The sequence below is a fragment of the Entelurus aequoreus genome, linkage group LG08 (genome assembly GCF_033978785.1).
Source record: "Entelurus aequoreus isolate RoL-2023_Sb linkage group LG08, RoL_Eaeq_v1.1, whole genome shotgun sequence".
In the NCBI taxonomy this organism is placed as follows: Eukaryota; Metazoa; Chordata; class Actinopteri; order Syngnathiformes; family Syngnathidae; genus Entelurus; species Entelurus aequoreus.
Window position 1 is genome coordinate 16176655 of NC_084738.1, and position 16488 is coordinate 16193142.

At 40.1% G+C, this 16488-nt stretch overlaps 1 protein-coding gene across 5 annotated transcripts; it reads left to right on the top strand.

The window, feature by feature from the left end:
• Positions 1–2602: 2602 nt before the first annotated feature.
• Positions 2603–16488, top strand: znf281b (zinc finger protein 281b). 5 transcript variants are annotated; one of them, XM_062055686.1, is made up of 8 exons: positions 2603–2857; positions 5221–5299; positions 7745–8303; positions 8382–8495; positions 9842–9964; positions 10290–10383; positions 10462–10580; positions 14050–16488. In XM_062055686.1, exons 3-8 carry the CDS (start codon positions 7803–7805, stop codon positions 15661–15663), a joined length of 2565 nt encoding a protein of 854 aa, XP_061911670.1. In that variant the 5' UTR covers positions 2603–2857; positions 5221–5299; positions 7745–7802; the 3' UTR covers positions 15664–16488. The 5 variants fall into 5 exon arrangements, with proteins under 5 accessions (XP_061911670.1, XP_061911672.1, XP_061911671.1 ...); XM_062055688.1 differs by having other exon boundaries at positions 2603–2853; XM_062055687.1 differs by lacking the exon at positions 5221–5299 and having other exon boundaries at positions 2604–2853.

A 16488-nucleotide genomic window follows, 5' to 3' on the forward strand; every position in this document is an offset into this window, starting at 1 on the left:
TGCGGCATCATGTCTATTAAAAGCTCTATACTAGATGGCAGCAGGTACATGAGTAACCTAATCATTATTTCCGTATTACAGTAGTTCAACTAAAAAGGAGAAATCTAACCTTAGAGGAAAACAAATTAAAACATTTGTATGCTCGTACAACATTAAAAACCTTTAGCATATCAGTATGTGGAATTAAATTATGGAATGGATTAAGTAAAGAAGTTAAACAATGTACAGATATGATCCAGTTTAAGAGACTGTTCAAATTAAAAGTGCTTACAAAGAGTTGAGTTGATTTATTTGATTTATTTGTTTTGGAAAACATTGTTACATTGTTTAATGCATCCAGCGGGGCATCACAACAAAATTAGGCATAATAATGTGTTAATTCCACGACTGTATATATCGGTATCGGTTGATATCGGAATCGGTCATTAAGAGTTGGACAATATCGGAATATCGGATATCGGCAAAAAAGACATTATTGGACATCTCTAATAAAAAGAGTTGTAGAAATTATTGAAAACTCAAGACAGCCATGACATTATGTTCTTTACAAGTGTATGTCAACTTTTGACCATGACTGTAAATTAAATGCTCACAGTTAAGTGTGGTATATTTCTGACAGACTGATGCTTTCTGAGTTTGCGTAGGCGCTAGTTCGTTTGACTAATACAGTGGTTCTTAATCTGGGTTCGATCGAACCCTAGGGGTTCGGTGAGTCGGGCTCAGGGGTTCGGCGGAGGTCAAAACACACCCGACTCATCGTGTAAATAAAAACTTCTCCCTATCGGCGTATTACGGATACGGCAACAGCAGAAGTCACACTGATTTGCAGGTGTGTAATTTGTTGTGAGTTTATGCACTGTGTTGGTTTTGTTCTTTGAACAAGGTGATGTTCATGCACGGTTCATTTTGTGCACCAGTAAAAAAACATGGTAACACTTTAGTATGGGGAACATATTCACCATTAATTAGTTGCTTATTAACATGCAAATTAGTAACATATTGGCTCTTAACTAGTCATTATTAAGTACTTGTTAATGCCTTATTCGGCATGGCCTTATTATAACCCTAACCCTCAAACCCTGGCCCTAACCCTCTAACCCTAACCAAATAACTCTAAATTAAGTCTTTGTTACTTAGAATATTTTTGCCCTAGTGTCCAAAAAACTCTAAATTAAGTCATTGTTACTTACAATATGTTCCCCATGCTAAAGTGTTACCAAATACATATACCGGTAACTTTGTCTTGTATTTGAAAACTTTTTTTTTTTTTTTTCACTAAAGAAGGGTTCGGTGAATGCGCATATTTCATTTAATTTCATTTCATTTTTATTTATCTCCTTCATTGATGTGCATCTTTGATCGATAGACAATTATACCACAATTATTCAATTACACATTTACACACCAATGCCTGAGAAGGAGCAGGATGAAGAAAAATCTTATATTTTCCTGCCCCCTTCAACATAATACGTAGTCTTACTTAATGATACCATATAAACCAACAATTACATCCAAATATAACGAAAACAAACAAGAAAACACACAAAAAAACACAACAAGTGCAAAACTTAATGAAGTACAGACCGAACAAAAAAAACCAAAGAAGTAATATACACCTCACGGGATGATACAAAACAAATACAAAACCAGGAAAAAAATAAGTAAAATAATAAATATAAAGCAAAATGTAAACACTTATGGCTGTCCATAGGATCTTATTGTTCTGTCTTTATATATTTTTTTCAATTGGAATATATTTTTACAATCTTTTATCTCATTGTAAAGAGAATTCCATAGTTTAACCCCCACCACTGATATGCACATTTGTTTTAAAGTTGTCCTTGAATACTGATGTTTGAAATGACCTTTTCTTCTATGCTCTTCATTCTCAGAAGTGATGACAAACATTTTTTGTAAATTTGCTGGTAATGTTTTACTTTTAGCCTTAGACATGACACATAATGTCTGCAACTTTACTAGCTCCTGTAATTTCAATAAACCCGAGTTAATAAATAATATGTTAGTGCGTTCTAAGTTATCTACTTTATGAATAATCCTTATAGCTCTTTTCTGTAGTTGATACAATGCCTTTATGTTACTCTTATGTGTTCCCCCACACTTCCACACAGTAGCTGATATATGGCAATATAAGTGCACAATACAATATACGCATTTCCCTATAATCTAACACATATTTTTCCTTATTTAATGTAAAAATACTCTTAGACATCTTTTTCCGTACATGTGCAATATGACATTTCCATGTCAGACCGTCATCCAGTATCACTCCTAAAAATCTAAGTTCAGAAACCCTTTCAATATCATTTCCATCTATTGACAGTTTGATCGTTTCCTCCCTTTTCCTCTTACAAAAAATCATGAACTTTGTTTTTTTTTTACATTTAATGATAATCGATTGACATCAAACCATCTCTTAAGTTTAATCATTCCTGTTCAATAATGTTTGATAATGCTTTGCATATGAAACTGGTGGGGTGGTCCAACAAGGTTAAGAACCACTGGACTAATATAATATGTAATTTAAAAAAAGTGCAGTTTAAATAGGCTCATTATCTTAAAGCACAAAGGCGAGTGATCGTGCAAGCAGTTATTGTGTATGCACATGCAAATGTCTCCTTTGAGGGTGTTTGCATGACTATAGTCTCACCTCCGTCAGCAAGCAGCCCGCCTGTCTCCTCTCACGACCCGTCCTCTGCACCCATAATCCCCCGCGCCAGGACAAGATGGAAGAAAGCAGCGGCCGCCGGAGAACAATGTTTTGGCAATAAAAACCCCAAAAAGCTGCGCGTACGGAAGCAACACGGGCACGATCCAAGCCGTCTGCGGTCATGTGTAGGTGAGCGACTATCTAACCCGGCCGCCGCGCCGGATCTATCGAGATATCGGCGTCGCAATGCTGCGGTGAAACCGTAGGGAGATGCACCGAAAGGCAGCATCATTGTTTCTGATGCATGGGCCGTAATGCGGCTTTGCGGTATGCTAACTGCTAGCTCGCATGCTAATAGCCACTCAGCTAACGAGGCTAGTTTGATTGTTATACGCACAGCCGCCTCTGAACTCCGTGTTTGTTTGAAAATTAGCTCGACCGCTGGGAGTCAATATGAAGCTGGAATAAAAATATAGAACTATTTTAGCCGCCCGGTAATCATTATCCGCTCGTAATTACGGCTAAAGTTAGCTATCAATAAATGGAGCGCCAGCCTCGCTCGCTGGCAGCCAGATTTAATTTCCAAGCGTCATCAAAAGCTTGGGAATGAACATTACATTCCACTGAAGCTTACTCTAGGGCCAACTTTAACGCTTCACTTAACACTATAAATACCTTGTATTCATATGTAAAGGGGCTGGAATTGGCTAATATTGCATGAGCCACTGCTGCATTTTTTAAATGGCCAATGGATGTAATCAACACATTTAGCACAAGCTAGCTAGTGACACGGCTAATTGTTATTATGATTTTAAAAAAGTAACGTTCTACTTATTGGGTTATGCCGTTATGTATAAAATAACATCACGACGATATATTGTGGTTTTTCAAGCGACTTGCTCGTTTTTGGAGGGCGAGAAACACGATGCATTGATTGTTTCATTGTGGCAAGCCGGCTAGGCATGCTAACAAGCTGGCTAACTATTATCTGCTGCTCTCTTGTTAAATGTGTCTTTATTTGACTGACGCTTATCTTTAGGGGATTAATAATAACATTTCTTCCACTGCTAACATAGCGTTTAGTCACAGGACTATGCCCGAGTCGAATTACTCAAATGTCAAAGCGCGTTTGACCTAAATACCGTTTGTTTTAGGCAAGACCACTGAGGCGTCTAATTAGCAGTTTAAACCGATGGAGCCACGGGTTTTCTCCACATTTAGAATAGGACAGAAGAGCAATAAAACAACAATACTACTTGTCTAATCTTCAAATGCGAGACATTTTTGCTCAATCATCCCCACCAAAAAAATGCTGTATAAATAATGTCAATACAACTTTCAGTAAAATGTTAGCTATTATGTCTGTATTAATTAAAATGTATGTATATATTTTTTCCCCATTTATCAATTTCTATACCGCTTCTCAGGGGGCGCCTCCAACCAGGACAAATTGCCTGTCAATCACAGATGTAGACAAAATATTCACATTCACACCACCATTTGCAAACAGCTAAAATTATGCACAAAGCAAACTATAATCTGCTACCCAAGAATATACAACAATTCTTCTCAACAAAAGAGGAGAAATATAATTTTAGAGAAAAATGTAATTAAGACATTTGTACGCACGTGCAACACTTAAGACCTTCAGTATATCAGTATGTGGAATTAAATTATGGAAAGGATTAAGCAAAGCAATCAAACAAATTACTAATATGACCCACTTCAAGAAACCCTTCAAACTTAAAGTGTTTACAAAGTACGTGGCGAAGTTGGTAGAGTGGCCGTGCCAGCAATCGGAGGGTTGCTGGTTACTGGGGTTCAATCCCCACCTTCTACCATCCTAGTCACGTCCGTTGTGTCCTTGGGCAAGGCACTTCGCCCTTGCTCCTGATCGCTGCTGGTTAGCGCCTTGCATGGCAGCTCCCGCCATCAGTGTGTGAATGGGTGTGTGAATGGGTGAATGTGGAAATACTGTCAAAGCGCTTTGAGTACCTTGAAGGTAGAAAAGCGCTATACAATTATAACCCATTTATCATTTATTATAAGAAGAACCATGATAAACATTCATCCATCCGTTCATTTTCAAGATAATCTTACTCATCTCACCATATGAAATATAACTTACCTCACCAGCTATTATTTATTTGATTATTTTTATTGTTATTACTTATGAAGTATATTGTGAATAAATTGAGAACAGGAAGTGAACAAAAGTTTTAGCAACTGCTAAGTAAAGGAAAAAGGGTGGGATTAAATAAGCTCTGCTTCTTCCTACTCCTTTTTGAAAATGTTCAAAAGAGAAACTAGAAATTGTGATGTAGTATGTATGCACGCATGCATGTTCGAAATAAACTCAAACTCAACCACTAGCTTGGAATATATGACGAGATAATAGTTCAGCAAAAAATATGTATATATTATAATGAATACATGTGAATATATCAATCGTGCAACTCTGGTCAGTGAACCAGATAGTAAAAGGATAAGAAGAACGTTTACAGCAATTGGCACTGTGATCGAACACTTCATAATTTTTTCTTTTCATTTAGATCAATGATGGCGACGAAAACCGATGTCAAACATGGCCCGCCACTGCTGAGACTTTTTTTTGAGTACGATCTGTCACTTGTGAGTTGAAAAAGAGCTTCCTGGTGAACACAGTTTGGCGCTAATGAATGATAGAAATGTGTCAGTCGATGGAGTTTTTAATACTATCGTGATAATGCAACAAGCGAACAAAGGCGTCCTCAAAGCAATACGGCTTTCCCGTTAGTGGTTAATGTTCCTCCACAGTGCCGCTTCTAAATCAATAATCCTGGCCTCAGTGGCGGAAAATAAACTGTTTCTTACAAGTAACTTTATCACTGGAGGACAAGGAATAGCTTGATCTGCTAAACTACACACCATAGGAGGATACAAAAAGCATAGCTAACTGCTAAACTAGAGCTCTAGATTGTAAACGGGTGAGCAGATCCATATTAAGCATATGGTCGATACTACAATGATTAGATCGATATTTTTTGTAATCACAAAATCATATTTTGTTGTGATTGTTTCCAAATTTAGGAATAAAGAGCCAATTGTATTTTCTTAGGTTTTTATACACTATTAACTATTATAAATTGTGTATGTAATATAAATGATTTTGGAAATAATTGAAGTATTAATTGATATTGTTACACAGCCATCATGTGTTTTTGTTGAATTGGTAAGGCCAATCAATACTGCCCCTGCAACTACTTGGTATTGGATCGATGCCCAAAACTAATGCAATCGTCCAAACAACAAAATAAGTGTTTAGTCCATTTTAACAGAAGTGTCAATGGATCCGCGTTACAACAGAAGGTAACCAGATATTAACAGTAAATAAGCAAACAGCTTAATGATAATACTTTTGAGAAAATATAATGACTGGAATGACGCAGTATGTTACCACATACATCAACAGCTAAATTAGGAGCCTTTGTAACCCATTTTAAAAAAGGTTCTGTTATCATTTAAAAAAAAAAAAGTTTAGTTTTCAAGAGTGTACAATACGGCCAGAAAAAGTAAATGGGTATGTTTCTAGTCAATGTTCTTTTCTTCATTTTTTGTAAAGACAATCTCGAAGTCTCTGACTACTTAAACAAATAAATATAGCAACAAAGTTGCTTAGTTGGCAACACTGATCCCATTTGCTATGTGTTCTTATTCTCTGGCAAACCAGGTAAACACCAGACGTGGGAATCTTTGGGCACGTCATGAGTCGATTATAATTGAGGGGCTATAATTCGATTATAAATCGATTAATTATACATGTATCATTATTACATTGTACATTATTATTTTATTGTTAATATATCATATATTATTATTATATATTGTAAATGTATATGTCGACTTGTCCAGGGTGTAACCCGCCTTCCGCCCGAATGCAGCTGAGATAGGCTCCAGCACCCCCAGCGACCCAGAAAGGGACAAGCGGTAGAAAATGGATGGATGGATGTCTACAAGACTCTATACCTTCAGCTATTGATGTTTGCAGTATTGCGTAATTTCCGGTTTAAATAAAAGTCCCTACTTGGCGAGCAGGCATCCTTGATTTAATAGTTGTGCCTTCTAAAACCACAGATTGTCCAGACACTTTAGCTTCAGTCGCCATAAACCTGCGGCTCAAAGGCGTGGGTCGTCTATCTGCTCATTCATATTAATAACTGACAGACGTGTTGCCGCACTTTGTGGATATTATTGTTTCCCCTGACTTAATAACATCTACTTGCTATTTTCCTCTTCTTAGCTGGTTACCTTCTGCTGTAAGGTGGTTCCTGTTAGTCTTCTGTTGAAGTGTAAATGTGTTTCTTGTCACTAATTCACATTCAAGCTAGTTTAGCGCTGCGGCTAGCCCTGCTTGTCCTCTCCTCGTCTGTCCTCCGTGTGTCCGAGCTAATACATAACGTTAAAAGAATGTTAGCTAATGGTTCTCCTTAGGTTAGTTCGAATCAAACTTAGAACTAACCTTTAAAGAACATTGTCATTAATGCCGCATTCTAAAACTCTCTGTATTACTGTATTTAACATATATGTTTGGACATTTGTCCTTCGATTCATAAATATTTTCAATATTCAAAAATATCACATTTGTTATATTTTCTTATTTATTTTAAATATACAGTCCTGCACTTTTAGTTCCTACTTGTTTCCGTACATCCGAATAGGCAACGGACGTGTGTTGATAAGAAAAGATTAGTGCGGTCCATTTTGGGGGGGAAAAAAACAATTTTAAAACTGCCACACTGTGGAGGTAATTTTTCCTGTTTTATCCACTATTTATTCGCTCTTTGCAGCACTCAATTTTAATTTATTTCGCTCTGTACAGAAAATCCTGATGGTTAATGCTGTTAAGCAGTTGGCTGTTTAGCGTGTCCCTCCCTTTTCACGACTACTTCCTGTTTGGCGATCTTACCAGACTGCGAGTGCATTTGTTCATGCAACCAACCAAGCTTTATTCTTGCCGTTTTTTCCGACCATCAGCCATAGAATGCGAAAATAACTTATTGTCATAAAGTGATTGTATGTGTCTGTCCTTTCTTCCAGGGTGTTCTCCTGCATTCCTCTCTAGATTGATTGGCGTGGCTCACCCCTGCACAACACCATGAGTATTATCCAAGACAAAATAGGCAATGAGTTTTTGCGCAACGGTGGCATGGACCCCAACTTTGCACCGGGAATGCTCATGTTCAGCCACCTGCCACCCGTCACCAGCTTCACGCGACTGACGTCGCAGACGGTCATGGGTGACCTCCCGCAGGAGATGATCCTCAAGAAGGAGCGTGACTCGCCGCCGGACCATCACCACCACCACCACCACCACCACAACAACAACAACAACCAGGGCGCCGCCCCCGCCAACACGGGGGGCTTCCTCCACAGCATGGGCATCAAACAGGAGCGGCTAAGCGAGCTGGATTATCGCATGCCTCTCTACAGTGGAGGAGGAGCAGGAGGTGGCGTGGGGATGAATTGTGGCGTAGCGGGCGCCGGGAAAAGCGGGAGCGACATGCCGGACATGTCTTACGGCAACCACCACCAAAATCCCCATAACATGCTGCTGCATGATCTCAGCCACAGCAATGTGCGCTCCCTTGGAGAACCGGTCAGTAGTGGCTGGGAATGCTTCACTTTTCTAGCAACTTGAAATCATGAGATCATTTAAATTGTGCTTTTATTGTAGATGTCAGGACGATCGGGTAAAGAGCCAAAAGAGTCCTCAGGTAAAAGAGGCAGGAGGACCAATGGGGATGGACAGGGAGGCAAAGCCCGAAGGAAACGCAACGACTCTGCAAAGGTTAGTTAGCCATCCTACTTAAACAATCCTCGATTTGAATGCTGCCCTCTCATCAAGGTCCAAAAATATCTTACATTTCGCGCAAAGAGCTTGAAATTTATTGCAATTTCTGACTGTTGAATACATTTTAAATGTCTAGAGTTTCATTGGCACACCATGTTTCCATTATCAGTATGAAAACTTACCACGGGATGATGAGGAATTTGGAGTATTAATTAGAACTTTAGGAATTATTTTTACAAACTGTTTACAAATGACAAAATATTATAAAATATAATTTTAGTGCTCAAGAGAATTAAAAACCTAAGAATGCATTACTTTGTTTTGTCATAAGACAATATACAGGGGAACTAAATAAATACTTTGTTTCACATTTATTTGTAAATGTAATCAAATCAAGTAGGGCTGCAACAACTAAATGATTAACTTAAGAAGAAAGCTACAATTTATCTTATGTTGCTTTAATTAATTGTTTAATGAGTCACCAAAAGATATTGATCAAATCTGTGTGCATGGAACTCTTAATTATGCGTACATTATTTAATAAAGCACACATGTTAAATGTGAAATTTTAATTGTAAGGATATGGATTTACTGGGGAAAGGTTATGGTAAGCAAAATATTTGTTTATTTTCCATAAAATGTAGATTGAGGTTATAAAGTTGTTTTATCTGATTAAAAAAACTATCAATACATTACTCAATTACAAAAATAATGGGTAGCCGCAGCCCTAAAATCCTGTTCTTTTATAACACAGTCACAAAAACATTATTTTGAACATTGATATTCTGACTGAAAAATATTTAGATTCTTGTTACATTGTACATAAATTATTTAATTTATGTAGTATAACATCTTTCTCCTCGTAACTGTATGACTTCATTTTTTTAATTAAAAAATGTGATTGTAGCATTATTGCAACCTTTTGTGGTAATATTATGACATAATTACCACAATAATGTTATTATATTTATCTCCTGTAAGATTAAAAGTATATTCTTCTAATATTACAACACCACTTTCTCTCTGCCCCTCTCTTATCAAATTTGAAATAAATCTGTTGGTTTTTAACAGGATAGTCTTATTAAAGTTCTCTGGTATGGACTTGATTACAATTTTCTATATTTCCATTGCATTTTTGACAATCCCTCCATGTTACTACTTTTTGTAGTGCAATGCCATCATTTTATATCAACAATCCAAACTAATCATTATTATCATTGTTATGTATACTACCTTTAATTGTAAGCTATTGGAGAATGCTTGGCTTGGTTTGGGTTAAATGAGTTTAATATGACGCTGATGGTTGTGGCATCATCCCACCTACCACGGTCCTGTCCTTCCAGGCTTTGATGTTGGATGCGGACGGAGCCTGCCTGTCCCCCAACTCCAAGCCACATATCTGCGAGCACTGTAACGCTGCCTTCCGCAGCTCCTATCATTTGCGCAGACATGTGCTCATACACACAGGTGAGCGGCTTTCACTGCTTCTTTTTCTTTCTGTCTTGTTGCAAAGCTTTAGACCCAAAGGACATGAAAAACGGTGTCAAGTGAGCATAACGTCATCTCTCTTTCACCACATGTGCCTAGAGCGGACTGTCAGGGGGGTGACTCATTGATCACTCATGTCTTTCTGGATGTATTAGTCAGTGCGTTTGCTGGGAATTTCTCACCCGGCTATGGGAAGGATAGCTAAATCAAACGTTTGTCTTTGTCTTAAAGTCAAAAAAAGGTGTTGTAGATGTATTTCTGCTGAGCTGTGATTAATGTGGGTGGGCGGATGGTTGTACTTTTGATCGCACAGGTGAGAGGCCTTTTCGGTGCAGTCAGTGTAACATGAGCTTCATTCAGAAGTACCTCCTCCAGCGGCACGAAAAAATCCACAGTGGTGAGTGTCTTGTTTCTTTCCCCCCCTATATCTTAGGAAATATTGCATTCAAATTGTAACCATTGTGTGTCGTTCCAGGGGAGAAGCCTTTTAGCTGTGACCAGTGCAACATGCGTTTTATCCAGAAGTACCACATGGAGCGACACAAGCGGACGCACAGCGGCGAGAAGCCGTATCGCTGCGATACATGCCAACAAGTAGGCCACAACACACTTTAAACATGCATTTGTGTCATTTTTATCTGAAAATAATTTTTTTTAAATTCCCAGTTCATGATAGTGTCTGGGAATATATTTTTGGCGCTATATTTTGTAGTATATATGGCACTATTAGGGATGTGAATCTTACCACAACGCAAGATTAGAATCCGATTCTTGGTGTTATGATTTGATTTAGAGTCAATTCTTGAGTTAAACCTATTCTCACAATATTTTTGGTATAAAAAATATAATTCAACCTTTTCAAAACAGGTTACAGGTTACAAATGCTTGTACAAAAGTTGAAGTATACGTGCATCAAGTAAGCGTGGAGATGATGTAAGGGACATCTATTAAAAATAGATTATAAATAAAATGACATTAGTTTTACAGGCATGTGATTTTTCCATCTATAGTCCGTCATCCGCCTTTTTTATCTCTGTAAAAATATATAAAAAAATATTTTTTGTTTATTGCCGACCTGCATTGTTAAAATCTTGATCTGTCTCTTTGCCATACGTGCCAACAACTACGGTTTTCCTGCAATGAGTACGGTTTTTGATAATACAGTGGTAAAAACTACGGTTTTCCATTAAAAATGATTTAACTTAAAAATCGAAGCTATGTAGTGAAGCAACTCCACGGGCAGGGGACAAAACATACGGGAAACATCAATGATGACTGGTTGGTTTACGTATAAGAAAATCCATGATTGGTTGGTTATGACCGAAAGGACAAGATCACGGGTACAAGCGGCCGAAATGAGTTTCCTCCGCCGGGTGGAGGGGCTCTCCCTTAGAGATAGGGTGAGAAGCTCTGCCATCCGGGGGGAGCTCAAAGTAAAGCCGCTGCTCCTCCACATCGAGAGGAGCCAGATGAGGTGGTTCGGGCATCTGGTCAGGATGCCACCCGAACGCCTCCCTAGGGAGGTGTTTAGGGCACGTCCGACCGGTAGGAGGCCACGGGGAAGACCCAGGACACGTTGGGAAGACTATGTCTCCCGGCTGGCCTGGGAACGCCTCGGGATCCCCCGGGAGGAGCTGGACGAAGTGGCTGGGGAGAGGGAAGTCTGGGCTTCCCTGCTTAAGCTGCTGCCCCCGCGACCCGACCTCGGATAAGCGGAAGAAGATGGATGGATGGATGATTGGTTGGTTGGTTTACTATGATGAGTCACAATTGGTTAAGATTAGGGCAAAACATTACGGACAGGCCAATCAGAGGCAAGATAGGGCGGGTCATCGAACCAGGAAGGGAAATCATAACAGATGTGCACGTGCACATCCCAAATGACGACAAGAGAGTTGGAGAAGAGAAGAGGGAATATACAAGGGGACGATTTATATATTAAAAAAAACTAGTGGAAGATGGCAGGGGGACTCTCTTCCTTAGATTTTTCTTTTAGCGATGTAGATGCCGTCCAAGAAACCCACAACACGTCTGCTTGGTCACATTTGGACAAATGTATGTGTCTGGATAAAACAATGGCCAACACATTCATTTTAGTAGTTCACCATGCTCTCGACATGGAAGACGTGGAATACACATTTAGGAACACACATGATTGTGGCAAACATGTGATGACTTTTGCTACAGTATAGCCTGTCTAAATTATACTTTTAATTTTCCTTGGTGTTTTAAAACAAGACTGTAGCTGACATTTTGGTCATTATTTCTACTGTTTATATTTTGACATTGAATAGTTGAATCATTTGGAAACATAAACAACATGACTGCAATATATTTATTTCATGCTATAAATCCCAAATGGCTATTCAGATAAAGGAAGTTAGCTAATAGAATAAACATTGTTTGTACTCTTTACGATTTTTACATTTGGAGCAGTTAGAAGTGGAGAGGGAGTCGAAGAGACAGAAATTAGCTATAAATTCCAAGGCGCAATCCACTAGAGCAGAAAAAAAAGGAAAATGCAAGCTGCTCAGAAATTTGCCAGAAAGGCTCATGTCAGAGCCATTAAAGCAAAAATGCCAAAGTAATGTGTAAATGTAAATAACTAGATGTACCATCTGTGGCTTTGAAGTGAACACTAGTAAGTTTGTATACACTGTATAGAGCAGTGGTCCCCAACCTTTTTGTAGCTGCGGACCGGTCGACGCTTGAAAATTTGTCCCACGGACGGGATTTTTTTTTTTTTTTTTTTTTTTTTTTTTTCATAAAGAAATACAATATTGTGTGCTTACGGACTGTATCCCTGCAGACTGTATTGATCTATATTTATATATAATGTATATATTGTGTTTTTTATGTTGATTTAATAAAAAATAAAATATATATATATATTTTTTTTAAATTTCTTGTGCGGCCCGGTACCAATCGGTCCGCGGACCGGTGGTTGGGGACCACTGGTATAGAGTACCGGTAGGCTAACCCATGTGTTCCTGTGGATGTCAACACAAGTTGTAATTACTGTAGTGAGTAAATAATATAGTGACTAAAACAGACATAGTGATTCATTTGGATGAATGGGGTATGTACTTATGTAATCTCTGTTGATATTTTTTCAATTCTTTAAACACTAAAACATCTTTAAATGGGGGGTTTTTTTGGTAATGTTTCCATGTTCAATTGCTGAAAAATCAGGAACTTCGGCTTCGGGTGCCACCTGGCTGGGGACCTGCGGCCCTCAGACCCCCTGCTTATTTTCAGTCTTTATCATTAGGTTCAAATCACATGCCTGGTTTTACCCTACTGATGATGTTGTTCCAATTGTATTTTTTGTATTTATTATTATGAATGGATTTAGAATCGGGATAATAAGAATCGCAATTTGGATGTGAATATATTATTTTAGCACCCCTAATTACTATGCTTTGTTTTTATACTTATGACTTAATTTTTTCTCTACTTTTATAAAGTTTACTTTTTAGTTTTAAATAATAATTAAATATGAGTTTGCTTTTTCCACACAGTGATCAGAGTGTTTATTTAGGAACTGGGAAAGTACCCAGCATTTATTATAGGGATCTCTATTTGAATAGAAACATTTTTAATAGTATTCTTGATTTATTTATAATTATTTGGAATTATAATACAAATATAATAAATAAATGTATTTATTTTGGATGATATAATTACAAAATTGAAATAGATGGTATGATGATTTAATAATACTATTAAATATGTTTTATTGGAAATTATACACGTATGAATATAATAGTCTACATTATTGCTGCTATTGTCTCTCAGTGAAGTTCACCAGTTATTAGTTAGAGCCGCATATTTAAATGCCAGCTGTACAGATGTCTGCTGTGTTGTGCAGGTGTTATGTTGTGGTAGTTACGTCTACCGTTAGTTTTTTACCTGCTGGGGTAAAAACAATGGGTGGCATTTATTTGTGGTGGGGTGTGGTGGTTAATGAAGGAATGGCGTCCATTAGAGCAGAGGCCGCAACTACAGTAATATGTCATGCGAGTAATATGTTCTTAAAGTGAAAACCTGTTCTTGTCTTCAGTTTTTTTCAAGAACTGACCGGTTACTGAAGCACAAGCGGACATGCGGAGAAGCCATAAAGAAGGGCCTGGACCCAAACATGCTGGAGTTCAGCGACGCTGAGCTCGGCCAGGGCAGCTATTCACTCACTCAGGGAAACGCCACCACCTCTGGACGTAAGCGAGCCAAGTCCAAAAACGGGGAAGGCGGCGAGCGCAAGCGGAAGAAGAACGTGGTGGCGTCATTGGCGTCCTCAGAGGCGATGGCGCGTGACCTAGGCCTGCAGGACTTTGGCATGGAGCAACCCTCAGGCTCAGGACCCGCCATGCAGGGGCGCACTCCCAAACTTCTGTTCAAGAAAACAGGCCGCAAGAGCCTGGATAAGAGCCTCCTTTCTCTGGAAGACAGTACTGATGGACAAAAACTGTTAGGCCAAAAAGCTGTGATTCTGGATCACGTGGAAGCTTCTGGGCTGGATAACATGGGTCTCCTCCAGGGGGGTGCCAAGCAGGGGCCCACCACCAACAGCAACTATGACGATGCCATGCAGTTTGTAAAAAAACGGCGATATCTCCACGCTGTCAACAACGACTACGGCGCGGGCTCTCTCCACATGGCGTCGCAGGGGAGCAGCGTCATCCAGGCTTCTTTGGGGCCCGAACCCACGCTGGCCATGCTGGACACTTCGCCGCTGGAACTCAAGCACGACAAGTCGGGCATCCCGGATGAGGTGCTGCAAAGCCTGCTGGACCACTACAGCCATAAACCGGAAGGAGCGCACCATCACGATGTGGCGTTCGACCTTTCAGATCACCCGCACCACGTTGACCTCCAGCCGGCGGCCCCCGTCACCCCCGAGCTGGAGGACGACGCTGCCAACGGCGGTGATAAAACCGCAGTGATGAGCGAGTACTCCAAGTTCCTCCTGCAGGCGCTGGAGCGCACCAGCCACAGCGGACCCTTCCCCAGCCTTGGCCCCACGGGTCCTTTCCCGCTCCTGTCCAGCAGCTCCAGTCCCACCGGGCCGCTCTTCTCCGACAAGCACGTCTACAGCACATCGCCGCTGGATTGCGGTTACCCCCCCACCGTATCTTCCCCGCTGCCCATCGCCGCCACCTCTTCGACATCCTCTTCGTCCTCCTCCAAGTCCCACTACGGCATGCTGGTGGGCTCCCCCTCCCAAACGGGCTTCCACCTCAGTCTGGAGCCCAGCAGCCACCAGCAGTTGACTCCATCTCAGGAGCTGACGGAGCAGCTGGAGAAGCAGCACTCCCCTGGAGCCTTCAGCCTACCCCAGGACCTGACCGCCCAGGCGGACGGCTCCAAGGGGCAACCAGCCAAAGCCGGGGGGAGCGCCGCGCCAGCCAACGGTTCCAGCTACTCGGAGCTGTCCCCCTTGAACCCCCCTAAAGAAACCACATACCAGATTGAGAATTTCGCCCAGGCCTTTGGCTCCCAGTTCAAGTCAGGGCGCCGCACACCTCTCAGCTACGGCAGCGACCCCCCCAGCACGGAGGTGGACCACAGAATACGGACTCCAGTGTCAGAATTCTCAGGGTATAGCAGTTTGCTAGCTGACGTCAGCGAGCCAGCGAGTACAGGATCAAAAACCCCGACAAGCCAAAGTTTCAGATAAGGGTCAAACGAGGTGAACCCAGTTGGGGTCAGGGGGTGCTTTTCTTGTCCACCTCACCCCCTTGAACCCGCCCCCATTTTGTTCTTGAAGCAAAATATTCTTGATTATTTTTTTTAAACACTGCCATTAAATGTTGATGCAAACACGACCAGGGAGGGTCCGCCATGGCCTCAAATGCAATTTTTTTGTTTTTTAAATTTCTCGTTTCTATTTAGTCGCTTTACAAGTAGTGATTTTTTGATATGAGCGTACAACGGTAGATTTAAATGTCATTTGAAAAAAAACAACATTTAGGGGGTAGAGATGAACTTTTCCTTTTTTCTTTCTGAACCCTTTTATCAATCAGCATACCATAAAGTAATAATGTTGTGGCAGGGAAAGCCCAGATCTCAAATGGCAAAAAAAAAAAAAAAAAAAAGTATATATTGTCTGTTACAAGAAACGTATGAACTCAGGAAATAGTCAAAATTGTGTAATAAGACTTTGTATGATGATGCAATTAGCACAGTTTTTACAGGTGTACTTTGAAACAGACCTTTTGATTTTGTTTTGTTTTTTGACAATTTTACTACACGCGATCATGCTTGGTGTCTCCTGCGTGGGTCTTGGTCCAAATGACGGCACCGTTGTGTCGGAGATGAAACACACCAGCCTGTAGGAAAAGACTTGGGAACACACCAAGTCGCCTCACTCCTTTGCTGTTTTGTTTTGTTTTTTTGTCAACGGAATCAAACAAGCACTTTTTTTCAACATATCACCATTGGAAACAATAACCCATTCAATTTGTGCTTCATTATTTTTAAAGGAGAAAACTGTGAAGAGGGG